The sequence below is a fragment of the Ammospiza nelsoni genome, chromosome 20 (assembly GCF_027579445.1).
Source record: "Ammospiza nelsoni isolate bAmmNel1 chromosome 20, bAmmNel1.pri, whole genome shotgun sequence".
NCBI classification, from domain to species: domain Eukaryota; kingdom Metazoa; phylum Chordata; class Aves; order Passeriformes; family Passerellidae; genus Ammospiza; species Ammospiza nelsoni.
Genome location: NC_080652.1, coordinates 6,550,499 through 6,577,960, shown reverse-complemented (window position 1 = coordinate 6,577,960; position 27,462 = coordinate 6,550,499). Strand labels below are relative to the sequence as shown.

Sequence of the window (27,462 nt, the reverse complement as noted above, 5' to 3'; positions counted from 1 at the left end):
CTCCCGGGCACGTTGCGGCCCACGCCAATGGCAACCGTGTGCGGGGCTCGCGGGAATGGCCCCGCTCAGTGAGGAGGCGCGGCGGGACCCTGGCTCTGCGGCGGCGGCAGGCGCGGCCCCTGAGCGAGGGAGAACCCGAGCTGCGCCGGCCCGTCCCGGGGAGGCCCTGCCGGGACGCCGCGGCCGAGCTCTGCCCTGCGCGGTGACGTCAGCGCCTCCGCCGCGTGGCGTCACGGCACTGTGACGTCACTGAACGTCCCCGTCCCCGCCGGGTCCCCGCTGACCGAGCGTTCCGGCGGGGCCGGTGTTTCCGGGGAAGGACTCGCTGGCGCTTCCGGCGCGGGCGGAGGAAGTGACGGCGGGTTTGTTGACAGCGGAGGCTGCGGCGGGGGGAGCGGGCCCGAGCAGGACGCGGACCCCGGCCCGCCCCGGGGAGCCGGGACCAGCCGGGACCAGTCCCCCATGGCGCCAGGTGAGTACCGGTGCCCCCCTCCCCAGCCCGACCCGGGCAACAGGCCTGCCCGCCCGGGCGGGGGGAGGAACCGCCGCCCCCGGCAGTGCCGGACGGTGCCCCCGGCGCAGCCCCCATCCCCTCCCCGGGGCTGCCGGGAGCAGCCGGGCCCCGCCGGGCAGCGCTCCGGCCCGCGGCAGCAGCTCCGGCGCTGCACGCCGGGGTGACCTCTGAGTGCCTCGGGGACGAGGGAGGGCTCGGGGTCGGGGCCAGCGCTGCCCGCGGGGTTCACAGAGACCATCGCGGGCTGATGGAGCCCCAGCGCCCAGAGAGCCATGACAGGCACTCCGGGTAGGATTCTTGGGCAGGTGACATATGGAATGAAAATCCGTGATGTAATTTAATTCAGTGAGCTGAAGGAACATCTTTACTGCAGGCAGGTAAAGATCAACGCATTCCCCGGCAAGTGAGAGCCGTCTCATTTAGGATGTCAGCCTTGCTGCCTGACAAGTTTGGGAGTTGCAGGCTTTGCTGGGACAGAGGAGAGTTCCATCTTCTCCTCCTTCACTTTCCCTAGTGTCAGAAGGGATGGCGTTTCCCCACAGAGGCAGCAATGACCCATCAATTAATGAATCACAGTGATTTACAGCTGCAGGATGCCAGCTAAAGTGACAGTGCAGTTTCCCTTCAGAGCATAACCTGTGCCAAACTCTGCATTTACATTACATTTGTAATTCTGAAGTCGCTGTAATCAGCTCATGTCAGTGCATATTGTTTGCCCTCTCCTTGGATGAGTCCCTGATGCTGGAACAGTCAGCTTTGCCAATCATTTTTGTAGCAACAGCGTAAACGTTGTGTGGTTGGCGTGGAGCCACGGTGAGTCAGGCTTGGCTTGGCTCCGGGCACTGCCTGGAGAGAGGCTGCGAGAGATGATGGGTCTGAAGTCCAAGGGAGAGGAAATTGGCACTGGCAGCCCCAGGAGAGTCCCCAGCCTCACATACCAGTGCAGCAGGGAATGCTGTGACAGTGCAGATGCAGCCTGGAAAGAAGCAATATTTGCCAAGAGCCTGGGGGGTGCTGGATGCTGAGGAGGGGGTGAGTAGAGCTGCCTGTACTGCTCCTGGTTTTGGGTCCGTGGATGGCAGGAGGGTGCTGTTACTGCACAGACAGGGCTGTGTGCCATGGGAAGGGCTTTTGTGTGCCTGCTCCCAAGGCTCTGAGGAGCCTTGGTGCACTAAGATGGAAGCAAACCTGTCAAAGAAATAAATTGGAAAAAATTGGAAAAAATACTGGCAACTGAAGTTCCAGTCACTTTTCAGTTCTTGCTCTTGAATTTTCAGCGTCTTTCACGCACCTTTCTTTAACTCTACCAAAACCCACGTGGCACCAGGGAGCTCATTGCTGGAAAAGCACTGGTGGCAGTCACTAGGCAGCTTCATCCTGTGTGAAGCTTCCCGAGGAGAACAGTTAGACAAATGTTAATATTTTCCAGCCTCTCCAGTTCTTTTCTTTTTGTCACACATGGAGGTTATGACTAGAGACAGTATTGATCAGGGCAGCTATTGGCACTTTTATTTCCCTCTCTGCTGCTGAGGTGTCATGTCTTCAGTCTAAGGAGGGAGAGGCCAGCTTGTGTTGCTTCCTCGAGAAAAGGTCACAGCAGCTGCTCAGATATCTGTAATAAATCAGGAGGATGAAAGATTTTCTTTGGTCTTATTTCAGTGAGACAGCTGAGCCATTCTTGATATTAAACTTCTGCATGGGATTGTGTTGGTGGGTCACGGGGAGCTCAGAAGTTAAAGGGCAGCTGATTTCTTCAGGGCTGAGATCAACCAGCTGCATTGTGCTGGCCTCAGCAGAGGGGGAACAGAGGCTTGTCAGAGCCACAGGAAGGCAGTCCTTGCCCTCTGGTGCTCTGAGCTGCTTGGCCAAGTCCCAAGCACTGGCCTTTTCCAGCTGCACGTGACAATAGGTTGTCAATGGGAATTTGTTTTCGAGTTCTCTGGCCGTCGGTAGTAAACAGTGGAAGAACACTGGCTGCAGGGACCTCCTGTCTGGTGGCACAGGGGAACTGGTAGGGACAGCAGAACACGCTTCCCAGCTGCTTCAGATCTTCCTGTTGATCTTGCCTTTCTGGAAATATTCTCTCCAGCAAGCTTCAGGCAAAGTCTGCGAGAGGGACTTGTTCTGTTCTGGAGGTGAGGCTGATTCATCTCCACAGCAGACACAGGACAGCTTCCTCCCACCTGCATTCCCTTTGCCAGGACCTCCCAGCCAGGGAGACAGTACTGTGCACTCTGTGGCACATTTCAGCCTTGACTTCTCACCTTAGTTAACTCCAAAGTTAAGAACTGTGGATTGTGGAGCTCCTCCTTTATCAAAGTTAAAAACTCTCAATTTTTGTTGATTGGACCTCCTGCACCTCAATGGAGCTATTGTGGCACTATTGAAAAGTCTCAGTTTTACGTTCTTGTGACCCCCTGTCAGCACTCAGTGACCAAAGGAGCAACTTCCACCCTTAACATCATGATTGGAGAGATTTTAAAGTATAATTTTTACAATTGTTGAAGTTTTGGGGGTTTTTGCCTCAGCACTACCTTTTAGAGTGATTAATCTGAGGAATGGGAGTTAAACTCTTCTGTCTTGTACTGATACCACAGGAATGAAGGAAAGGGAGCAGGAGAGGCTTTAGAGAAGCAGAGAGCTGGTGACACACAAGTGTCCTGCTATGTGCAGCTGCAGGATAAAGATCAGAAACAGAATATGGTTCAGGACATTTTGCAACAACTTCTCCAGCAATGGCTGCTCAGCTGTGGTGCAGAGAATAACAACTACCTCCACAGCATCAGTGTTTTCAGGGCCAGGAGGGACAGACTTTTGATAAGATATAGGTTTTATATCAAAATTAACATTTCATTGCAATTTTTTGTGTCTGTGGAAATATTTATAAAAGTTTAGGTTTGCTTGTAATGTGATTTGACCCTTTGAAAGTGAAATGTCACTGCTGGTCTTCAAGCTAGCTTCTCTGACAGGTCCCTTGGGGCCCCACTGAGCAAGTCTTGATACCAGAGCAGCCAGGTCATTTCAAATCTGAAAACAGAAATAGCTTCCTCCAGTTGTCTGCCTCACCCATCCTTTATCCTGTTCTAAAAATGAAGAAGGGCAAAAGCACTTTGCCTTTTTCCAGTTTAGTCACTCTTTGTGACATTTTTGGGGTGGTGAGGGTGAGCTGGATGTACAGTTGTCCAGCACAGTCACAATCCTTGCCTTTGCACTCAGGGGGATCCCAGACCAGTCTGTGTTTCCCTCTGGCTTCTGATCCACCTCACCCTCTAGTTCAAGGACTTGCATGAAGCTTCTGGCTTGGCACTACAGAGAAACACTGAACTTGAAAATGAAACTTGACTTGGAATGTTGGCAAAGAGAATGACAGGCAGGAGATACAGGGCCACAGATCCCACCAGTGCCTTACAAAGGATTATGCTGACAGTAAATGTTCCGCTGGTTTATCCAACCCACCCTGAAGGAAACCAAGCAATGTGGCTTCTACCACTTCCCTTTCTGAGGGCCTTTGTCAGCCAGATAACCCTGCAATGAGGAAACATTTTGCTGTGTAGCCTCATTTCCAAACATATCACACTAACTCATTCCCACAGTATCCCCCTGGAGTGGGAATATCAAGGAATTAAGGGCACACTGCCAGAGGGGCCAAACTGCTGCAGGCCCTTTTGAGGTCAGAGAGTGATGAGCTGTAAATACAACATCCTTCTGCTGTGACAGCTTTGTGGGACACTTGCAGTTGTGCCTTTCTCAATGCATCTTTTTTCCCTTCTCTGCTTACAGCTATCCTGATGGCCCCATGAATTCATCCCAGGACTTCATTTGAGGGAAGGATCTCCTGCATCAAACACTTCCTTGTGCTCTTCCCCTTCCCATCATTTCCCTCAAGATGGCATCTGACAGTCCTGAGTCTCTGATGACCTTGTGCACTGATTACTGCCTTCGCAACCTGGAGGGGACTCTCTGCTACCTCCTGGACAACGAAACGCTGCGGCTCCACCCCGACATCTTCCTGCCCAGCGAGATCTGTGACAAGCTTGTCAATGAGTACGTGCCAGGCCTGGTTTGGGAGGAGCTGGGAGCTCAGAGAAGGGGGGTTTAGTTCTCCAGTTGATCATATGGGCAAATAAGGGTTTGCACGAACTTCAGAAGGAAGTGTTCCCTTTTGTACTGCTATCATTCTGATTTCTGTGGTAGTCACCCTTTCCAAGTTAGTCAGAGCTCAACGTGATGCTGTAAAAAGGGAAATGAAAAGAGTAAACCCAGAGTGAAACAGTCACTGCTTCTTCCTAGACTGTCAGTGAGCAACAAAGAAGGCTTCCCATTTCCTATCACTGGAGCATTACAACACTCTGTCCAAGCAGAGATATAAGAGTGCAAAGTGCTAACAGATGTTAAATTTTAAGGCTGCTGCTCCCATAGTTTTATAAAGCAACTTGTTTCCAGGGATTTATGTAATTTGGCTGTCACAGTCTCTCTTGGCTGAACTTGTGCTCACAAAGTCTGGCAGAGAATTCTGGCCAGCTAATTTTCTGAAAAATGGGGGGGAAAATCAAATTACTAAGTTTAAACAGCTAGGGAAAAAATTCCTGGAGTCTGTGCTTGGCAGAATCCAGTTTGCTCACACACGCTGAGTCCTGCACAAATCTTTGCCCAAGATTTTCCTAGGGGTCATTGGTTCTGTGCCAGAAGAAGTGGGTGAGCTGCTTTGCCCCAAAGGCTGATCTGGGTGATACTGGGAGGGGGTGGGTTGGTGTGTGTGCTCACAACTCTGTCACACTTCCTTGTCACCAGTGCAGGTGCCAGAGCTGTGGCTGAGCCTGTGCTGTGCTAACACCATTGCCCCACACAGGTACGTGGAGCTGGTGAAGACAGACAGCATCTTTGAACCCCATGAAAGCTTCTTCACCCTCTTCTCAGACCCACGGAGCACCAGGCTGGCTCGGATCCACCTGCGGGAGCACATTGTGCAGGACCAGGACCTGGAGGCCATCAGGAAGCAGGTGGGGCTGCACAGCTGTCACATCACATAGCAGCATTGCTGCACAGGCATCAGCTGGAATCCCAGACAGTCAGGGATTCCCAAGGCTCCATCCTTTGCTGTCCAAGCCTTCTTTGGACTAACCTCAGCTTCTCCCAGAGCCCCTGTTGGGAATGGCATAGGACACTGGTCAAGTTGGGTGATACATGGTTTCAGGCTGTCTCAGTGGGGCAAACAGGGTGGGCACTTTACCTGTGAAATATCTCTAACCTTGATTTCCCTTTTTTCAGGATCTTATTGAGCTCTACCTGACTAACTGTGAGAAGCTGACAGCCAAGAGCCTGCAAACCTTGGTGAGCTTCAGCCACACACTGATCTCCCTGAGCCTCTTTGGCTGCAGCAATATATTCTACGAGGAGGAGAACCCCGGGGGCTGTGAGGACGACTGCCTGGTGAACCCCACTCGCCAGGTCTTGGTCAAGGACTTCACTTTTGAGGGCTTCAGCCGCCTGCGCATCCTGAACCTGGGCCGGCTGATCGAGGGCGTGAACGTGGAGACGCTGCTGCGGCCCCTGGCCTCCCTCGCGGCGCTCGACCTCTCTGGGATCCAGCTCAATGATGTGGCATTCCTCACCCAGTGGAAGGACAGTCTGGTTTCCTTAGTGCTTTACAACATGGACCTTTCAGAGGAGCATATCCAAGTGATTGCACAGCTTCGCAAGCTCAGGTCAGCAGATCTGTTCTTCCTTCTTTATCCTTCTCCAGCTGATAGGAAAAGGTCTTTCAGGAATGGTCTTCTTGCAGATCTGTTCTTCCTTCTTTATCCTTCTCCAGCTGATAGGAAAAGGTCTTTCAGGAATGGTCTTCTTGCAGATCTGTTCTTCCTTCTTTATCCTTCTCCAGCTGATAGGAAAAGGTCTTTCAGGAATGGTCTTCTTGCCTGCTGTCAGAGAGGCACTCACTGCTGGGTTCAGCTTATAAACCTTCCTGTGAACAGGCTCCCTGATTGTACTCGTCACTGTACATACCTGACATGTCTAAAGCCAGCCTGAATTTTGCTTATTAGAAGACACCACTTAGCAGAAACTTCCCATTGGAAAAACAAAACCCAACATATATATGACCCCCTCACCGTGACCCCATCACCCCCACTTGGTGTGCAACAGGTAGAAGACACTTTTGTGAGTGGGATGTTTGCTCCAGTTTTTGGTACGAGCCAGCAAAGTCTCTCTGTCCTGTAAGGAACCCCTCCTGCACACAATGCTGGTCAGTTTGTCCCACCACTCCCTTAACAGCAAGAATTCCTCAAAGCTTAAGCATTTAAATACCTGAAAGAAATCAGGATAATGTAATAGCCTGGGGGGGAAAAAATATAAGATGGGGGAAGCAGACAAAAACCTGCGCAACTTAATTTGTGGGATGATGCAAGATACGTTTCTGGGGGTGCAAAGATCTTCTGGTGCATCTAAATCTCCAGGTAGAAATGCTCAGGTGGCTGCTGTGATGGAGGTTGGAAAAGGCAGTTTCTGAGCCTGGAGCAATTTCCTTTGTGATGTGTGGCTAGATGACTCACTGTGGTCCATTCCAAGTATTCCTCTACCAAATACCTGTGTGCTTTGGTTAGACACAGGGCCAGCTGCTGCTGCCAGAACCTACAGAACCACATTCCTGTATCTTGGGAAGGAAATAATGATAAATAATAATCACACTTGGCTCTGGCAGGGAGGCAGAAGCCCCAGTTAATGCCTTCCAGGCTGTGAGATGCTCTCTATCACTTGCAGGCACCTGGATATCTCTCGAGACCACCTGTCCAGTTACTACAAGTTCAAGCTGACCCGGCGGGTTCTAAACTTGTTTGTGGAGAACCTGGTGAACCTCACTTCACTCGACATCTCAGGGCACACCATGCTGGAGAACTGCACTATCCCCAGCATGGAGGAGAAGATGGGCCAGACAAGGTAAGGGAACAGCAGTTCCTGAGGTTTGCTTGGATGAATAGATCAGTCAAAGATGAATTAAGAACAATTCTCTCTTCTGAGTTTTCAAATTCTGTAGGTCTAATCAGTACTAAAAAGTAGGATACAACTCTTGCCAGGTTCCCCTGACAGTAGAGACTGGTGTGAGAATCAGCTGTGATTGCTGTATGCAACACATGTAAGGACTTGTAAGAGTAATAAAGAATTCATCCCATCTGCCTGCCATGCATATCTGAAGTATTTCAGTTCTTTTCCCCACACACACATTTTCCCAGGGATCTTCTGCTGGATTTTTTTCCTGAAAGGACTCCAAAGCCTTAACACATTTCCTACACAGAATCCTCTTACTCTTGTGGAAATCCAGGCTTTTCTGACAGAACATTTATACACTGAGTCAATACATCAGCACTCATAGGAGGGCTGTGTGTTTTAGGACCTTGGAATCTAAAGGCCTGTTTCAGATTTGACCTGAATACTGGGCAGATCAACCCTTGGAAACTCTGGTGCCCCTCAGCAGAGGCAGACCTAGAGGTCTGGTTTTCCACATCAGCCAAGAGCTCTGCCCTCCTATTAAGCCCTTGATGAACAGAATCAAAAAAGTGAGACAGTACTGGCTCCTTTTCACCAGAGCTGGTGAAAATGCACTGGCTCTTGGTCAGTAAGGAATATAGCAGGCAAAACAGTGTTCTTGCATGTTAACAGAAGCAGACTTAGCATGTTTATCACATTACAAATACATTGGATGAGTGAAATCCACACCCCTTTAAGAGGAAATTTTCACCCCAACTAGTGAATTTCCAGGACAGATTTTACCTGGGAAAGCTGCATCCTGTCTGCAGTAATTTTTTTCTGCTGGTCCCATTCAGCATGTTCACCTTTCACTCAGGATCACCTGGGATGAGTATTTAGAGTTATGTTATGTTCATAAGCAGCTGCCTGGTATAAAATGAAGTGTAGCTTTGAAGCAGTACAGTCAGAGTGAATGGAGGGCTGGCAGCCATCTCTGTGGCAGGAGACACCTGAAGAAACATGGTACCAACATGAGCAATCTCTTGTGTTTTCACCCCAGCATTGAGCCAGCAAAGAGCAGCATTGCTCCCTTCCGGGGCCTGAAACGACCACTGCAGTTCTTGGGCCTCTTTGAAACATCCCTCTGCCGCCTGACCCATATTCCAGCCTACAAGGTAAGGAAGCTGCAGGAATATTGGCAGTAGGAACTTGTTGGAAGTTTAAAGAACATGAGAACCCTGGCTGCCAGTAGAGTGGAGTTCTTTGGGTCTTGGGTGTGACAGCTGAGCTCTGACCTTTCAATAACTACTTCATCATGCAAGAAAACTGCCAGAAAGCAAGACCTGTACCCCACAAAGTTTTTATATAGATTGAAAAGCATTGGAGAAAAGCATGGAGAAATCATCCTTCCTGGAGGATGTCTGTGACTACAGAGAAGGATTTAAGACAGTAGGAGTCCAACTTTTGAATAGCATCCTCCTGCCCCAAAGGTGCCCTTTCTCATCCCTCTGGACTGAAAAGTGACTCAACCTTTTTCTGATCCTGGGCTGAATCTACTCTCAGGGCAGAGGGAAGGTATACCCTTTGACCTTCCAAAGTTTCCTTCTCAGGTTGCTTTTCCTCCTTCATAATTTCTCCCCTGACTCTTTTTGCTCTTCCATGCAGGTGAGTGGAGACAAGAACGAAGAGCAAGTCCTGAATGCCATTGAGGCTTACACCGAGCACCGGCCGGAAATCACCTCCCGGGCCATCAACCTGCTTTTCGACATTGCCCGCATCGAGCGCTGCAGCCAGCTGCTGAGAGCCCTCCAGGTAAGCCTTGGCCTCACCCTGGGAAGGGGAATTTTGCACTCCCAGTCTTGTTTTCCACCCAGGCCATTCCAGAGGAAGTTCCAGTAGCGCAGTGGAACTGGGTGTCTTCATTTCCTAAGCACATTCCTGCAATGCCTGGGCCACGCTTTCCTTGAGGGCTTCTAACATCACTCCAAGAATGAGCAGCAAGTCTGTGGCACTGAAGCTCTCTGTTGCTTCTCTGCAGCTGGTGATCACAGCCCTCAAGTGCCACAAGGATGACAAGAACATCCAGGTGACGGGCAGCGCCGCGCTGTTCTACCTGACCAACTCTGAGTACCGCATGGAGCAGAGCGTGAAGCTGCGGCGCCAGGTCATCCAGGTGGTGCTCAATGGCATGGAGTCCTACCAGGAGGTCACAGTAAGAGCAGCCCAGGCACCTTTGGTTCCCATAGTCCTCTTTCCCTGTATCAATTCTTTAGCCTGGTGACAGCATTTGGGTTTCCTCTGCCTGCAGGGAGTTAAACAAGGCAGAGAAGTTACTGCCTGCCCAGGACTGCTCCTGGTCTCCTTTTTATCCATGAACAGTGGTCACAGTGTGTGTGTGACACTCAGATATCTGGTACTGACTGCAGGGTGAAAGTGTTGTGGGTAAAGGGCACACTGAGTCAACAGAAAGAAACATCTCAAATCTCTGTACTGGAAGTCAGCTGTGTAGAGAGCTAATAAGGCAGTGAGGAACTGGCTTGGAAAGCAACAGGCCCTGGATAATTGGGTGGCCCTCTGAGACTGGAGTGACAGTCATGGAGCATGGCTAAAGCACAGCACGGGATTAGAGGGTAAGAGAAATCTCAGCAGTTGTAGTCAGGCAAGAAGATGCTTTGAGTACCAAGCACCAAGGAAACACAAGATGGTGGGGTCTGTGCTTTTGTAGCCACTTGGCCCAGTGTTTGCTTCCTTTTGGCCCAGGTGCAGCGGAACTGCTGCCTGACACTGTGTAACTTCAGCATTCCTGAGGAGCTGGAGTTCCAGTACCGCCGAGTGAACGAGCTGCTGCTCAACATCCTCAACCAGAGCCGGCAGGACGAGTCCATCCAGCGCATCGCTGTGCACCTCTGCAACGCCCTGGTCTGCCAGGTGGACAACGACCACAAAGAAGCTGTGGGCAAGATGGGGTTTGTCATGGTTGGTATGGTCCCAAGGTGTCTACTTATCCCTAACCCAGGCCAGGACAATTCCCTTACAGCTGCCCATCGAATGCCTCCAGCCATGATCCATCCTTGCAATATCACAGAAGGGAACCAGTGCCCCAGCAATGCTGAGCTCTCCTGCAACCCACCCTTCACTTGCTTAGCAGCACTGGAGGTTGTGATCTCAGAGAGGCTGGTGTGAGGGCAGGAAGGCACTCTAACCTAACACCTGACCTCACCACATCAGGTTATTTCTGGATCTAGTACCACCTTGTGACTGTTTCCTTCTGCTTCCCCCCAAGTTTGCATCAATTTCCCAAATCAACCAATATCCCTCACCTTTTCCAAGAACTGCAAGGGCTGTTGCTTTCGTGCAGTTATGGTGCATCCCAGACCTTGTCATACAGCTCAAAACTGACTCAACTGCAAACTCAACAGCTCAGGGACTGTGTAATATTTCAGCTCTGTGAATACTTACAGCTTGGAACAGGACCCAGTCCCACTGGGTTGGAGAAAGATACATCACGTAGGTTCTCTGCAAAAGATCAAAATTGGCCATAACTGCTGTGATACTGCAGGGCTGGTTAAGTTTTAGGTCCATGATTTTTGAACTGTTTCTCATTCTTCCTCTTTCTTTGCCCACAGACAATGCTAAAGTTGATTCAGAAGAAGTTGGCTGATAAAACGGTGAGTGTTTCTCAAAGAAAAACATATACATAGAGTATTTTCTCTTCAGTCTGTCTTAGGCATGGAAATCAGCCCAGAGTGCCAGCTCAGCTTCTCTAACAAACACAAGACATCTCAGCTGATGCTGCAGAATTTCTTGTTCCAGGGCGAGGGCAGGGGAATGTGACAGAGAGGCAAAAATATTAAACAAAAAACTCACTTACTGTCAAGTTGAAAGTGAACAACAAGGTTTTCTTACCTCTGAAGTCATCTGGGGTGATGCCAGAGAGGAAGAAGGTGATTGGTTTGCACCAGGCTCCTGCATTAGCAAAGCTCTGATTCTGTCCTTTTCCCTATAGTGTGATCAGGTGATGGAGTTCTCCTGGAGTGCCCTCTGGAACATCACTGATGAGACCCCAGATAACTGTGAGATGTTCCTTAACTACAGTGGCATGAAACTGTTCTTGGAGTGCTTGAAAGTAAGTGTCTGATTGTCTCTGGAGAGATGCTGACAGGAGCAGTGGAGATGCAGGTGCCTGGGCAGGATCCCTGGCTCTGCTCCTCTCCAAGCATTACTTCCTACACTTCACAAACAAGAAAGAAAAAGCTTGTCTAAGTTCTTCTTTCTCACATCATTCCACCCAGCCAGTAGAACAGAGAATCTTACAGTGAACACATCTTCCCCTTTGCCCATCTTTGCTCAGCCCCCTCAAGCAGAGCAGCAGTGAACAGTGGGCCTGGTTTTGATTCTCCCTTTTCACACATACCTTCAGCACCATTTGGCACCTGCCAAAGGACCATTACCCAAAAATACTGAGCTTTTCTAGATGTGCTGTACAGCCTTTTCCCAGGGTTGCTTGTTCTCAGCATCACCAGAGTCCTACCTGTGTATAATCCTGTTCCTTGCCTGGCCAGGAGTTCCCAGAGAAGCAGGAGCTGCACCGTAACATGCTGGGCCTCCTGGGCAATGTGGCAGAGGTGAAGGAGCTCCGCCCACAGCTCATGACCTCCCAGTTCATCAGTGTGTTCAGGTGAGTGCCTGGCTGGTCACCAGCTGGGCTCTGATCTCCTCCTGAACCACCTGGAGACTTGTGAATCTTTACTGCATCAGCAGCTCTAAGTGATCTCTTCTCTCTTTGCAGCAACCTGCTGGAGAGCAAAGCTGATGGGATTGAGGTGTCATATAATGCCTGTGGAGTGCTCTCCCATATCATGTTTGATGGTTTAGAGGCCTGGGGAATCTGTGAGCCTCACAGAGAAGAAGTTGTGAAGAGGATGTGGGCAGCCATCCAGAGCTGGGATATCAACTCCAGGAGAAATATCAATTACAGGTGAGCAGTGGAAGAGATTGGCCCACTCACATGGGAGCCAGGATTGTCATAAGAAGGAAACACCAACAGAGAGAAAGGAAGAGAGAGAGCCTAGCATGGAGGCTTATTCAGAGTGAAGGAGAAACATCTTTCTTTAGTGAGGGTTTTCCATCTTACTTTGAAACATGTTACATAAGATGCTGAAATTAGACACCTTACATCACAATTCCTATGGGAGAAGTTTGGCAGGCCAGCAGAATTTCTCCTGCAAGTTTTTGCTGAAATTGAGTAGTTCAGGAAAACCATGGTCTGCCTGGGACTGCCTAAGCATTTTCCTCTGATACTGATGTCCTTTGTAATCTGTCCTTTAAAGTCTGTTTGCTTCCCAGAGCCACATGCTTTCACTCTTCTCTGGGGCACAGGTACCAGAAATCCCTTCAAAGGTTAATACAACTGCTGGAATCCTCTAAACCCCTTCCTTTAAGAGGCTGTCAGGTACTCAGAATTCCCTTAGTGCTTGGCATGGATCCAGAACTGGCATTCCAGTGCTTGTTTACAGTATAGACAGTAAAGCATAGTTGTCAGAAGAAACACAGGAACCCTTGCACGTGTGCAGCCAGCTTTGCCTGGGTATAGTTTGGCTTTGTCCCTCCTCAAACTGATCAGTGCTGATGGATTTCAGCTCTTGTGAGGAAATGCCTAATGGAGGATGGAAATCAATTCCTGTGTTCAGTTGCCTTCACTGCAGCTATTTCTCTGAGCAGTGTGTCTGTGCTGAAGTGGTGGGGGCTGTAATCCTGCCAGCACTGCGCTGGGACACTGACTTAGCCTTGGTGCCAGAATCTTTGAAATGCCAATGAATTTTCTGCTCTGGTATCTATGAGCAGATCCCTTGCTGTATTGCTGTGAGTGGCAAAAGTGTTGAAAGAAGAAGCTCTTGGATTTTTAACAACTTTTATAATATATCTGTGCAGGTCATTTGAACCAATCCTTCGACTTCTTCCACAAGGGATCTCCCCAGTCAGCCAGCACTGGGCCACCTGGGCACTCTATAACCTGGTCTCTGTCTACCGTAAGTTCTCTTTTTGGAATCATATTCCCTGCACTGTAGAAGTTGAGGGGGTGAACCTGAGGCTGTCAGCAGAAAACGTCTTGCAAGATAAACTATGTAGGTAGAGAAAACCTTTGAATCATGCAGGGATGCATTCACAGCCAAATAAAGCTAATTTGACCTGGTGTGTAGGAGATTCCTTCACTGTTTTGATCCTTCTCCTTCCCCTCCTGCCACTCTTTGTGCACTGATGTGACGGTTCACAAGGACCTGGTTTATTCTTTTCTCTGCAGCTGACAAGTACTGCCCACTGCTGATCAAAGAAGGTGGGATCCCTCTCCTGAAGGACATGATTAAAATGGCCTCAGCACGACAAGAGACCAAGGAAATGGCCCGGTAGGACACCAGTGCACATCACCAACTCCCAGTTTAGCCTTAGTTTAGTTTTTAATTCTTCCACTAAAGTGAGGCTACCAAAGCAAGGCCTGTAGTGATCTGTACAAGAGGTATGAATTGATAGAGGAGAAGCAGAGGAAAAGAGGATGAAAACAGAATACTAGAGATGTTTATAGGTGGGCAGTACACACAGATCATTACCAAGCAACTGGGTTGTAGATTGGCTTTTTGAGCAAGCGAGAGACGTGGCTAATTGCAGTTCTTAGGCCAGTAGTCTCCAGTTATCACTTTTCCCTGTACTTGGGTGGGCTGCCTGTCTTCAGAATCATACTGGCCTGTCACTGAACTGCCAACTGCACAGTTAAAAAGAGAGCATTCTTCAGAAGATAGAGTCCATCACCCTTGCAATGACACCCTTCTTTGGAGTCATCCTTTCAGAGTTACAAAAGCCAGCTGCAGTTTCTGATCATTGGCAAAGTGAGAGCTGTAATTTCATACCTGCAGGATGAATAGAAGAAAGGGGTAGAGATCTGGGAATACATACCTGGGCAGCAGGTGTTCCCATAGCTGAGGGTTCCTAAATTCTGGACGGCACTGGAGCCTGCAGAAGACAGTCAGAGTTACACACAGTGTGTGGGATGGGACAGGTGACAGCACAGTGAAGGACAAACATTGTATTAATGTATTTCCTGGTGGGATTTAAAGGCATCTGAGATTTTGGGTGTGGGGGTAATGAATGAATGGTCACAGCTGGTCCTGCATATGCACTACCATAATTTGACATTCCAAATTGGAAGTTGCTTTTGTGGAGTTTGCTGGTTTTGACACAGTTTGTGTCTCAGAGACAAACAAGACACTGTTAACACAGAAATCAACTCTGGGACAGTTCTTACCTTACTGTCCCACAGCTCAGGTGCAATAAGCTTTAAACTAAACCCTCTCTCCTTGTCCTTGTTTTATCCATAGGAAAGTTATAGAGCACTGCAGTAACTTTAAGGAGGAGAACATGGACACTTCCAGATAGAGGCAATCACCCACTGCCTCTTGCCAGCACTGTATCCAGCTTCTCTCTAACTCACTGTACATAGGGAGGACTCTTTCTTACCAACTCGCCCGTTGGAAGGAAACTTTATGTGTGTGTGTGAGACCCTCAGTAGATGAAGGTGAATAGGGGAGGGGGGAGGGACTTTTTGCACAACAAAATGCTTTCCTTAACTTAGTGGACTTTTTTGTTATGAAGTTTCAGGTTGAAGTTCTGTGTGTATGATTTCTGTATAAAAAGAAAACAAAAAACAAAGGCAATTACATTATGTATCTTTTAACCATTTATTTTAGACCACACAGAGAGCCTCAAATGACCATGAGCTTGAACACCTAGTTGTGTGATCACTAGTGTGACGTTTATTTCCCACTTTTTAGAAAATTCCCTTTTGCTGTACTGCATGAGGTCCTGTGATGTCTGCAAGAACACCAGTCCTGAATCAGCATTGGCTGCTCAGTGGGGCAGTGATGAGTTATTTATTTGGTTAGAGAGGTTGGGGGAGAGATACCAGAGAGATAAACCAAAAGAACTTTTTAAAAAAGAAGTTTTAGTGAGACTTAGAAATGGAGAAACTAGGGAAGGCTTTTCAAGCTAATTCACTCCCTTAAGGGCTTTTTAATAGAAGACTCACGTTAATGGAAGCATTTCTAATTCTGTGTGGGTCATTTGGAACTAAGACTTCCCCAATAAAGTCAAGAGGTCTGTTTTGTCCCTATTGGCAGTACAGTGGGATCTGCCAGCCCAGCCAGCCTCAGAAGGTCAGGGATGATCAGCAGAACCAGTTATACCTTCATGGCTCGAAGGGAGCCTGTGCAACAAGGCACAAGGTTTGTTCACAAAGGGCTACACATCTTCATTCTAGTCCTTCCCCACCTTTTTTAGTAGTGTTCTGTTTTGTAGGGAGGGGCTACAAAGCCAGAGTATTTTCCTCTGCATACTATACCCTGCTAGGCCCTGGTCCTGAGCAGCTGTACCCCCTTGGGCAAGTCCCAGGAGGGGACTGGAACCCTTCCTCAGTCTGTGTCATCACAAGCTGTGCTCAGTAGCATCATAATCTCCCTTCCCAGGAAGCTCACTGCAGCACAACTGCTGGAATTGGAGGTGGGGAGTCTCCAGACACCCTTTGAAGGGCAGTCCCAGGAAATAGCACCTTTTGTTCCACCCCAACATCTTCCCCCTATCCTCAGAAACAGAAGGCTGTATTGCTATTGACTCCCAGAAGCACTTACCAGTGCAGTCCCAGTCCCAGTCTGTGTGACACAGGTGAGAGGAGAGTCCCACTGAGCTGGTCTTCCCCTGTGACACTCCAGACCTATAATGGTTCAAAAGAAGCTGAAGGCCAAGCTTTGCCTCACAGCCAGGCACTCAGCAGCACAGTTGTCCATATCACAGCCCACTGCTCAACACAGTTCTTTGACAAATCTTGCCTTAGAAGGGACTCAGAAAAGATGTGCCTGGTAGAAGGAAGATGAGCCCATGGCCATGCAGGCTGGCACATTTCAGGCCTCAGAGCACAGTAACTCGCTGCTCTCTTCCCTTGTACACTTTGCTCTCAGATTTGAGTCGCTGCTATGAGGCTCTGCTAATGCTCAGAGTTCATGTTGTCCTTGTGAGCACGTTAGAGATGGATCCTTGATCCACAAACTGACACTTTAACTGACAGAACACAACTGCCTGGAGAGGTTTACTTTTACTGCCAATACGGTGTTACTCAATGTCTTTTTTTTTCTTTTTAACCATACGTCAATTTGTTTTGGTATTGTGAGATCTGTACTTTTTTCTTTTAAGTATTTTTCAAACTTATATATATTTTTGTGTCACTTTTAAATTGTTTTCATAAGATTGCAAAACTTGACAAATTATACTTTTTTTGCAGTCATTTGAAATGTATTTTTTGCTTATTCCTGTTTCCCAAGAATTTGTGTCCCTATGAGCTTATATCAAGATCTGTTTGCTGTGTAACATTTGCTAATCCTTCCTTCTAGATGCAAAACTAAGGGGGGCTGCAAATACAGCCTTGGTTGTTAGGGGAGTCAGGCTTTGCTCTTTAACTGCCCTTTTAGTGCTGCTGTCCTTGGGAAGTTGTTTCACGTGGCAGTACCACCCACCACATCTGCTTCCTTTCCAAAGCCCATGTAGTGAAAGTTCCTGTCACTAAAATCTTGAACCAGCTGACAAAAAGCACTCAAGATTCTGGCCATGTTGGCAGGGTGGGAGTAGAGCAGAAGGGGACAGATGACAGATGGGAGGTATCAGAAAGCCTTGTCCCCAGAAAGCAGCTGCCACACTGGGGAACTCCATCTCAGCTGGAGCAGATCCCAGCCTCTCACTGCAATCCAAGCCCAGCAGTTCAGCTCTACTCTGAGACTTTGGCACAACTACATCAAGGCTAATGACAACCAATGGCTTGGTTTTATCTGCCTTGAGACCCCAAAGGTTTGGGTTTTCCAAACCAGTGCTTCCACAAGTTGAGCAGTTACTGGAGTCTCACCTGCTACATCCCAAACTAACAAGATCCACACTGCATCAAAGCTGTTTCACACTGCAGAGGTAACCTCTGTTCTCACTGCTCACAGACCCTCAGCAAGCTGTACCTCCCAAACCAGGATAAAAAGATTTCAATTTCCCAGCAATAAGGAGATGAATGGAAGCAGGCCAGGCTGACAGAAAAGCTCAGCTTGCTGAAATCTGTCACCATTCCAAGGTGAAAGAGGGAACTCTTAACTGGGCAAGTGCAGAAAGCCTCACATAGGATTTTGAGTCAGGCCACCAACAAGGTAAATGCCTCAGGCAGCACATGAAAAGGAATAACACCCATGTTAGAGTAACATGAGCTTTGCCTACAAACTTCAGTGTCTTCAAGATTTTGTGAGCTGAAAAATAACATTTTCCCTTCAGTAAGCATCAAAGACTAAAAAGTATCCTTTGAGCACCAGAGCACAATCCAACAGTTCCTGAAACCAGTTTGGGTCTCAGTTTCCCTAACTGAAACAAAAGGAATAATGCATGACCTGAAAACGGTTTTTGGTGGCAAAGATTCAACTGTTGCCACAGATCCAGAGCTGAGGACAGAACAGGAGAGTTGCCTGTAGACATCACATCAATGTTCTGCAAAGGAAAGGAGGGCAAAGTGGCAGATTTTTGATGAAGGTTTAATGTAAAAGGGGAAGTTGGATACCCTGAAATGCTTGACTGCTCCAAGGATGCCTCTCAGGCCTTCCAGCTTTGCTGGATCAAAGGAACAAGCCAGGAAACTTCAGCTCCACACAAAATCATACAGCCAGTGACCAACCCTGCTCGGGAAACCAGAATGGGGTTCTATTTTTCAAATGAAAATCCAGTAGAGAAGTTCATAGCATGTAAGGATATTGCAGAGGGGCTCCTTGTGCTCAGTAGCTGTTGGCCCACTCAGACTCTTCATGTTTTCACTGCTGCATTTCCTTTAATATTCCAAAGCTTGGCAAGCAGAGCACGAACACGACTCAGTAGCTCCCTGCAGAGACTGTGCCAACAAAGGAACCCTCTACCTGAACTGTGTGTGGTTTCCTTCCTGGCCCTTGTCAGTGACCCAGCAGTGCCAGGTGTCCATGTTCTCTGGAGCAGATAAGAGCAAATTGGTGAGCAACTTCCCACCAGTGCTTCCATTTTACAAAATCTGTGGGAGGAATTGCTCATAAGGATTGGCATCTACTTGGATGATGCTTAACACCCAGAAGCACTTTCTCTTCTAGACCAAGCCAAGAAAGTTTAGCACTGATATTTGTGGCAATCAGAACATTGCAGATAATTTATCTGCACCATGGCTGCTGTTTCCCTGCATCTTCCTACTGAAAATACCCTCTTCAGCACTGAATCCTACCCAGCTTGTCACCTTGGCTGGGCTTCTGCTGCTGTCACTCTGGTCTCTGCAAAAGATGAGTGGGAAGAAAAGTCTTGGAGCTGTGAGTCAATTCCCTCTCATTACCTGGAGAAGGCAATTAATTACCAGCAGGGCAAGAGCTAGAGGGCACTGCAGTCAGGCACTACCCATAGAAAAGACATTTCCTTGAGACTGTTTAGGGAGGAGTCTGCCACAGCTCAGGTGTTGGAGGACAGCTTGTGCTGGAAAAAGAGAATTAAAAGTGGGGAAACAGCTGGTCTCCACGACAACCATGTATGTGGATGAAGCACAGAGGGCAATAGTCATCAGGAATAGATGAAAAGCAACATGAGGGTTGAAGGAGAAGAGAGCACTTAAGGAATGAGGGAGATACTCTGCTGAACTGAAACACTTCTGCTTTAGCAGACTGTTTTGATTTCATGTAATTGTCACTGATCCTCTCTGTAACTCTTTCCTTGTTTTAAAAAAAAGTTTTTAAGCTAATTAAATATGTATTTCCTTGTTTTGCAATGAAAATACCCTCAGTTATAATGAGCAAGCGTCTCCTTTTACTCTGTCCATGGACCTGCCTGATGCTGAGGCCTGGTTCAAATGTTTGTACCTGGTGAAACTGAGCAAAAAAATCAAAATGCACAACTGTTGCTTCCTTACAATTCTGAATGAATTAACTTTTCTGTTGTATCCATTGGATACCCGCTGTGTATTAAACCTAGTGCTCAAGAGTGTCTTCTTCCTTTGTTCTATGAATGTGGTTTATTTAGGTACATTATTGGTCCATTGGCTGTCATATATTTAATTAAAAATGAAAGGAACTGCCACGTGTTGATGATGCTGTTCAGTGCCTTTGCCTTTCATCACTCCTAAAGACACAATACTGCTTGTCAACAGAAGAAAGCAGTGGAGAACGAGAGCATTGTTAGGAAATTGTGTGAGAGGAGAAAAAAATCAGGACAATATTTGAGTGTCCAGATTGCTCTGAACTCTGTGATGTATTCTGCAGTTCACACTCCTGGGCTTTGGAAGGGGCAGGATCTGAGCACTTAGGAAAAGCCAATCTGCTTTAAGGCCAGCCTGACTTCCTTTGTAAGACCCTGGTCCTGGAAGGGCTCAGTGCCAGTTAATTCAATGGTCACTGTAAAGGAGCAAGGTGAAAGGATGGGAGGAGCATTGTATGAAACTGAACTGCCTCTGAAAACATGCTGTGCTGTAAAGTCCAGAGAGATACCTTAGCCTGCCAACAGCATGGCATTCTGAGCTGGGATGCCATAGGAACCAAGATTCTCCTCAGAAATGTACTAGTAGAAACTTCCTGTAACTGAGCCTAATTTCAGCCAGTCACTGAGGCTAAAACCCTTGAGACAAGAGATAAGCCCTGATCTCTGCAAGACAGGTTTCAAAGCTGAAGGAGAAGATAAAAGAATAACATGCACCAAATTATTTTAATCTAAAAGAGAGAATATATTCCTTAGGACAGAATATTCTAGAACATCAAAATGTTTCTACTTTCATGTGGATAATATTAGTACTACTCAAATTGCTTTCATTAAGCTTTAAAATTTACACTTCTCTGTGAAGAAGGAAAGACACTACCCACCTTTTTCTGGGCACCAGTATAGCCTGAGGTGTCTGAGGGAAGAGAGCCATAGGCTTTGCATTTACCTAGAATTAAAAAAAAAAAAAAAAAAAAAAAAAAAAAAAAAAAAAAAAAAAAAAAAAAGTTTAAAGAATTTGAATGATTGCTGGAAATTTAGTTTACAATTTTTATTAATATTTCAACTCAGCTGTCTCAGATAAACCATTTAAGTGACCCACACAACCAGGTGCTTTCCTGGCATCAGCACATGGCCACTGACTCATATGAAGAGACTAAAATATTCAATCTGTGGGCAAACAATACCAAGGAATCCACTACCAGGTGCTGGAGAGTAATTTTATAAAGAACATGATATTTCTTTCCAAATTTTTATTGGAAAAGAAGGTAACAAAAGCAGCAAGGTTAAAACTTAAAGGAGTTAAGCAGCAAGGTTAAAACCTAAAGAGAAAGCAGATCTGTGATAATACTCATCTCCCTTAGACACTCACAGTGTAAGTATATATGTGCTATAGTCACCTTGGTTTTTTTTTTTTTTTTTTTTAATTGTTAGCAAGAGACAAAAATCAAAGGTGCAATTGAAGGTGCATCTCAGGTGCAATTCAATTGCTTTTAGGTGTCTGTTCCAGCTGAGTCTATACACACCTGCTTCCCTCGGCAGCCCTCGGGAGGGTTCAGTGACCTCACCCCGCCAGGAGCCTCTTGACTGCAGCCATCTCAACCAGACCAAATCCCTCCTCGAGTTATGTCAGACATTCTCCAGGATCTGTTTGGTTAATGGGGCCGTGCAGCTGTTTCCAGCCAGGCACAGCCTCTCCGCGCTTCTTCCCTGGGGCTGGAAACCAACACATGGAATAACCACATTAGTAAGGGTAGGATTAGCGCAGAGCAGCACCTCGGGAACCAGCTCGAGGAGCCTTTGAACGGCACCTGGAGCCCGACCCATCAGTGCCCGAGCCTTCCCCAGCTCCGTACACCCAGCAGCCCCGGTGTAACGGAGGTTCTGAACAGTTTGCCCAGCCCTGCGCCCCAGAGCCCGGGCTGAGGGCGGGAGGACACGCAGGAAGAGCTCAGGGAATACACATTCCTCAAGGAAAGGCCCCGCAGGGCACAACAACGTGTGGGGACAAAAGGATCCCGGGATCGGCTCACGGGGTTCGCCGAGTCCCAGCCAGCAGCACCCGGGCCCGCTCTGGCAGCGGAACAGCCCAACAGCCCAGCAGAGCCTCCCCCGCAGGGCCGGGCCGCCCTGGCCCCGCCTCGGGGCGCTGCCCGTGTCCCGTCCGGCCCTGCCCGCGCTGCCCGAAGGCCTTCCGGGCCGGCGGAGCCCCGGAGCCGGTGCAGCCGGGGGGCCATGGGCCCCGGCGGGCGCTGGGTGCGGGCGGCACACACGGCCCTCAGCGCGGCCCTGGCGCTCGGGCTCCTCCTGCACCGCACGGGTGAGGCGGGGCCCGGCCGGGCTGCGGGGAGGGGGCGGCCGGGGCCGGGCCGGGCCGGGGCCGCTCCGCCCCCGGGGCCAGGCGGAGGACGGGGATGGCGGCCGGGCAGTGCGGCCCCCGCGGGACACGGGCGATCTGCACCCGGCCGCGGCCCGGGGGTGCCCCGAGAGCGAGGGCGGGCTGGGGAGTCCCTTCTCAGCCTCTCCCCTGGTCTCTCCCCATTCCCTCTTCTTAGATTCGGGACCCCTTTGTTGAGGCCAGAGAGAAAAATCCAGGAGGTTTCACAAGGAGCTGCTGCTCTCTGTCTTTTCTGGGTACCTTTCAGATCTGCAAAAGCAAGAGGAGCGCGGGGAGCTGCTTCAGCCGCTGATCTTCGTTTTGCTGGTTTTATGCTCAATCCTGCTGTACTTCAAGGTGTCTCTCATGGATCCGGGTTTTGTTAAGCCTGAAGATGAAGTGAAGGTAGATCCCTTCATGAATAGATCAAAGTGGAGTAGCTGTAAAATCTATAGGCTTTTCTACTTTTTCCACTCTGGTAGATAAGAACAATGTGAAACAGTTGCTGTTGTGTTGGCATGAAGGACACATGCACAGACCGCTGGAGATGAGGACAGGCTGTCTCACACTGGTATTTGGTAACAGCAGTAGGGTTTACAGGCTTTAAATGTGCCTTTCACACCACACTTCCCTTGTATGTAACTGTGCCATTTGAGCTCAAGTCCTCTCCTAGAGCAGAGGCTGCAGTGCCCTGTGGAATGTGTATATGACCTATTTTACAATAACCACTGCTAAGTGGTACAAGTGCAAAAAAAGCCCCAAATTAAAGGGCAGGCTTGGCAGACAGTGCTCTCTGCAGCTCTATTTATTGAACTCTTTATGGATTTGTTGCCCTCTCAGAGGACACATCCACAAACAAGTTACAGTGAAATAAATGGAGATGCAAAGTTTCAGTAACTGCTAGTCTGCTCAAGGTTCACTGCCTTATAGACTGTAGGACAAAAGCATTATCAATCTTAGTCATCCATCATTAATGTCAGTGTTGGCTGTGTATGACTAATTAGCACTGCTCATACAAAAAAGATGTTATTGTGTTTAGAAGTGAAGCCTAACCTTGTTTTTGTCCCAGACTATATCTTGTCCACAGTTATTTCTGCCTCTCTGCAAACATTCTTTGGAGGGTTACAGTAATCTGTTTTCTCTCACTGTACCATAACTGTCTGCAGATGCTCTAGGTATTCTAATGAATTATTTTGTTCCTAATGATAGAGATAACAAGCACTGTGTAACTGTTAAGTAAAAGTATGCAGCAAGACAGCTCAGTCATGCTTAGACAGGAGCCCAAGAACTCTCAGTCCATTCCTTTCTCTTTTTTGTAGGAAGGTGAAGATAAAGGACAAGGTGTGGTGATCCCTCAGCTTCCAGGTGACACTAAGCTGCGGCGCTGCGGTTACTGCCTGGTGAAGGTGGGCATCCAGAACATGCTGGAAGAGGAAGGGATGAGTGATTTGAAAGCTTATATTGTTCTTCAGCTGCTGTTAGTGGTCTGTAATTGCTGCTCAGAGGAGGCTGGGCAGACTGTGTAGCTAGACAAGTACTAGTGGAGTTTTCCAAGGCTGAAACAAGTCCCTGCTGGCTTATAGAAACAATAATGGTTTTTTTGCCATGAGAAAATTGTATTCCACATTCTTACTGCCATGTCAGACAGACCTTGCAGTACTGTCAAAGAAGTTATTTTGAAAATACCTTGATAGTCAGAAAAGCAGCTGAGTGTAACTTGTGGGAACTGCTCATTGTTGTGGATTTGTTCAGGGCCTTAAAACAACAAAACATTGGCCTGAATGGTAAAAGACAGCATGAAGGAGAAATTACAGCAATTAAATTAGCTCTTAAAACAGTTTGCCTAAGCCTAGAAAGGCTTGTTTTCAGAGTGATCCTTATCAGCTCCCATAAATTCCCAAAGAGTATCAGCCACGAGGAATGAGCTTATTGCAAGAAGAAAAGCTGGCAAAGCATTTATACACTGCAGGGGACAAATCCTGGGAAGGCCTACTTTTCTCAGCCAGGTCTTTCACCTTCTCTGTGCCTGATAATTGAGCTGTTTTCTGTGCAAGTGTTTTGTACTCACATGGAGGCACTTCTCTGTACATCCCCAAAAAGCATCACATCCCTGCCCACTCTGATAGTAGTGGTTCTAGTTTTTCACCTCAATACTCTGACTCGTGCTTTCCTGACTACAGTGATTTGCTTTGTCTCCCTCCTTGGCACACTGGACTTCCTGTATTAGGTGGATAATAAAGAAAATGTGTAGATAGGAGTGTGGGAGAATCACTTAATTTCAATGCCACCCATTTGGGTCTTGACCAGGAGAATCAAAATCCCTTTGATTTGTCTTAGCAATGTTATGTGCTGCTGTCTCACGAGTATTTTAGGGACAATGTTGTGGGGAAAGACAGATTTGCATGATGTTCTCTTCTACTAAATGGGAGTGGGACAGCCATGAACTATAGCCAGTGAAGTTTTTTCTTTTCCTGGTTGTGTTTTGCAGCAACCCATGCGAGCCAAGCACTGCCAGCAGTGCCAGCACTGTGTGCGGCGCTACGACCATCACTGCCCCTGGCTTGAGAACTGTGTAGGAGAAAGGAATCACCCTCTGTTCATAGTTTACCTGAGTGTGCAGCTTGTGGTTCTGCTGTGGGGAGGCCATGTTGCTTGGTAAGGCTGGGAGATGGCTTTTGGACCTCTGAAATTGCTGTAGTTGTAGTGCTCCTTGGGCTGGCATAGAACATAGACTGGCTCTGGATCTTCACCCTCTTTTGCATCCTGGAGCTCCCCAGTCTTGAGCAGTCTCTGGTAATTTAAGTTTCATTGTTCATTTTGCTTCAGTCCCTGTAACACAATCTTTGTTTACACATTCAAGTGCTGGAAACTCCAACAGGGTTCCAGCTGTTCAGGAGAGGAGTGAACCCAGGGTGATTGTGTCTCACAGCTGTCAGGGAAACAAAATCTTCTAAATTTAGCTTCCAATCCCTGTGGTGCAGTCTCTCAGGACTTCATAGTATATTAACTCTCTGTAGTCAAGGATTATTAGCAGCTCATTAGTTATGAATCAAACTTAAATGTGTCATCAGGTTTGCTTACTTTGTGAAACTAGTTCTGCTTCTTTAACTACAGATTTATTTCTGTTTGAATTGAAAGGTCAGGCCTTTACTTTGAACAATCCCGGGAGTGGCTGCAGCACAACATTTTCCTCCTTGTGTCCTTCCTCCTGATACTCATATTCACCATTGTGGTCCTGCTGCTGCTTGTTTCCCACCTGTACCTGATCTCATGCAACACCACGACCTGGGAGTTCATGTCCCACCACCGCATCTCCTACCTGCGGCACTCCGAGCTGGAGAACCCCTTTGACCAAGGGATAATCCTCAATCTCTGGAGATTCTTCTGCTCACGCCACCTCACTGCATGGGAGAACATCTATTTTCACAAGAACACTGAGCCTGTCTAGTCCCAGTGTGCCAGCACACCTGGCAGGCTGCTGGGTAAAACTTTGCTGCTGTTTTCCTTGCACTGAACTTTAACACATCGTGGACTATGCAACCTGCTCCACAACCTGTTCATCTGCAAATTACATGTAAGGGATAGTCAGGGTTATTTTTGATATATAAACAACACTCTTAAAGGCAAGAATACAGTTCTGGGAAGGGAAAAGCCAGCAGAGCTGATTTCCAGACTGACCAAGGTATCTCTAAATTTATTTCCTTTTGTTAAGTGCATCCACTATCCTATCTCTCAAGAAGAAATGGAAGATTAGTGTGACTATTCATGTTCACTTCTCTTCTCCAAGGTCTCCCTTGCCTTTTGCTGCTAGGGAACAGCAGCAATTACAGATAAAACCAGCCAGGATCAGTGTAATTCCTGTGGCCTTTTTTCAGCCAAGTTCTGACTGTGAGAACTGCAGTGCCTTTTGGCAGTAGCATCAGGCATGTAAGAGAAATATTTGAGTAAATATTTAGAGAGCCAAAAACAAATTTTATTTTGTCCACAGGCCTCAACTTAATGCTTTCCATGAAGACTTAAGGCTTAATACTGCTAATGTGCATAAGAAAGAGCTGTAAGACATCCAAATAATCTTATGAGATAATTAACCTGTATTTTGTGATGCCCTGAGCAGCTTCCTCACAGCTTTTTAAGTTGATGATGCTGCTAAAAATTCACTGTTTTGATTTAAGTCAGTGAAGAATTATACCATCACTTTCCTTTGGACAGAAAAGTAATCCTTGGCTACTGAGTTATTTCTGCAGATAACTGTGCTCAGGCCTTTGCTCTAGGGAGAGAAGCAGGAGCAGAGGTTGGTACCTCATGCCTAAAGTAACACTGCTGGTAAAACTACTACTACCTCAACTCACTAGTGACATTTTAATAAAATAATACAATTTCAATGGAAGAGAAAAGCTGCCAGGTCCTGAGATGAGAGATGCTGACAGCTTTCAGGCCAGCAGCAAGAGGATCTGTTTTCCATTGAAATAAAAAGTCATACTTCAGATTTCCATGGGGAACTGAAAGGAAGTTTGGGATGACTGATCTTAGCTTTAAAACAAAAAAGGCTGTGGTGTGAATTTTAGTCCTGACCCTTTTCTGTTAAAACAAAAACAAACAAAACAAGAAAAAACCACCACAACAAAATGTTAGCTAAAATTGTCTTGTGCCTTAATTGTCTTGGCTCAGGAATTAACACCATCTCAGAAGCACTCAGGGTTTAAAGTTGATGAACACTCATGAAAAAATAGTGTAGTTACTAATACAGCACGACAGTCCAAAAGCAATTTAAATGCAGCAAAAGATCCCTTTTTTGATCAGCTCCAGAGTTTGTAATCTCTGCAGAGTCTGCCCTGTTCAGGGTAGAAGATTTATCAGAGGGATATCAGAATGCTAAGGATTGTTTTTGTAAAGAAGTGTACACCATTCAGAAGTATTCTGAGGTTGCTTGTGTTGCTGTGGTACCTGCTGAAGTGTGGATCATCTGTCACAATGCAATTCCTGATTCTTCAGGTATCAGTCAAGTGAAACTTTATCAGCAGGTACAACAGCTCAAAGCACTTTTGCTCTGTCTGGTATTTCTTTAAAATATACCTGGGTGTTAATTTACCTTTTTTTTTTTTTTTTTTTACTCAACCATAAACTATAAAATAAAATATTAAATATGCATTTTTAAATTGTGTATGACTCTTTCTTTGAACTCAAGTTCTAGGCTTCACCTGTGCTAACAATCCAATGTGCTGCCTCCCACTGCACAGTGGCCTTGAACTAAAGCCACAAAACACACCACAGAGGCCAAACAGCAACTGCCACTCCAACAAGAGTGAGGAAAATGTGTATCCTGCTCTAAGCAGGCCAGTGCACTGCCAGGGTGAGCAGGAGGTTGAAAGGATCTTTGTACATGGGAATTTTCAGAAGCAGCTATACTTGGCTCTGAAAATAGGAAATCTGGCTTGAGTGTGAAATAGGCCTGGTTTGCACAGAGCTCTTACCTCACTGAATCCTGAAGCTCTGGGACCTGCCTTGGCTTAACAATTCCCTAGATCCTTGTCTCCAGCTACAGCACAGCTGCCTTAGGCCCACTCCTGTCTCC

General features: G+C 47.5%; 2 protein-coding genes across 2 annotated transcripts; both read left to right on the top strand.

Annotated features, from left to right (window-relative positions):
* The first annotated feature begins 240 nt into the window (after positions 1–240).
* Positions 241–19,641, top strand: ZER1 (zyg-11 related cell cycle regulator). The gene is made up of 16 exons (XM_059486219.1): positions 241–472; positions 4,295–4,558; positions 5,364–5,514; positions 5,783–6,219; positions 7,274–7,450; positions 8,538–8,652; positions 9,143–9,289; positions 9,516–9,689; positions 10,238–10,453; positions 11,104–11,145; positions 11,484–11,603; positions 12,040–12,155; positions 12,267–12,455; positions 13,409–13,506; positions 13,779–13,881; positions 14,848–19,641. The coding sequence occupies exons 2-16, from the start codon at positions 4,401–4,403 to the stop codon at positions 14,903–14,905; spliced, it is 2,301 nt and encodes a 766-aa protein (XP_059342202.1). The 5' UTR covers positions 241–472; positions 4,295–4,400; the 3' UTR covers positions 14,906–19,641.
* A 2,079-nt stretch (positions 19,642–21,720) lies between these two features.
* On the top strand, positions 21,721–27,046 carry ZDHHC12 (zinc finger DHHC-type palmitoyltransferase 12). Its single transcript, XM_059486635.1, has 5 exons — positions 21,721–21,833; positions 22,159–22,295; positions 23,210–23,296; positions 24,379–24,545; positions 25,029–27,046. The coding sequence occupies exons 1-5, from the start codon at positions 21,749–21,751 to the stop codon at positions 25,336–25,338; spliced, it is 786 nt and encodes a 261-aa protein (XP_059342618.1). The 5' UTR covers positions 21,721–21,748; the 3' UTR covers positions 25,339–27,046.
* The last annotated feature ends 416 nt before the right edge of the window (positions 27,047–27,462 follow it).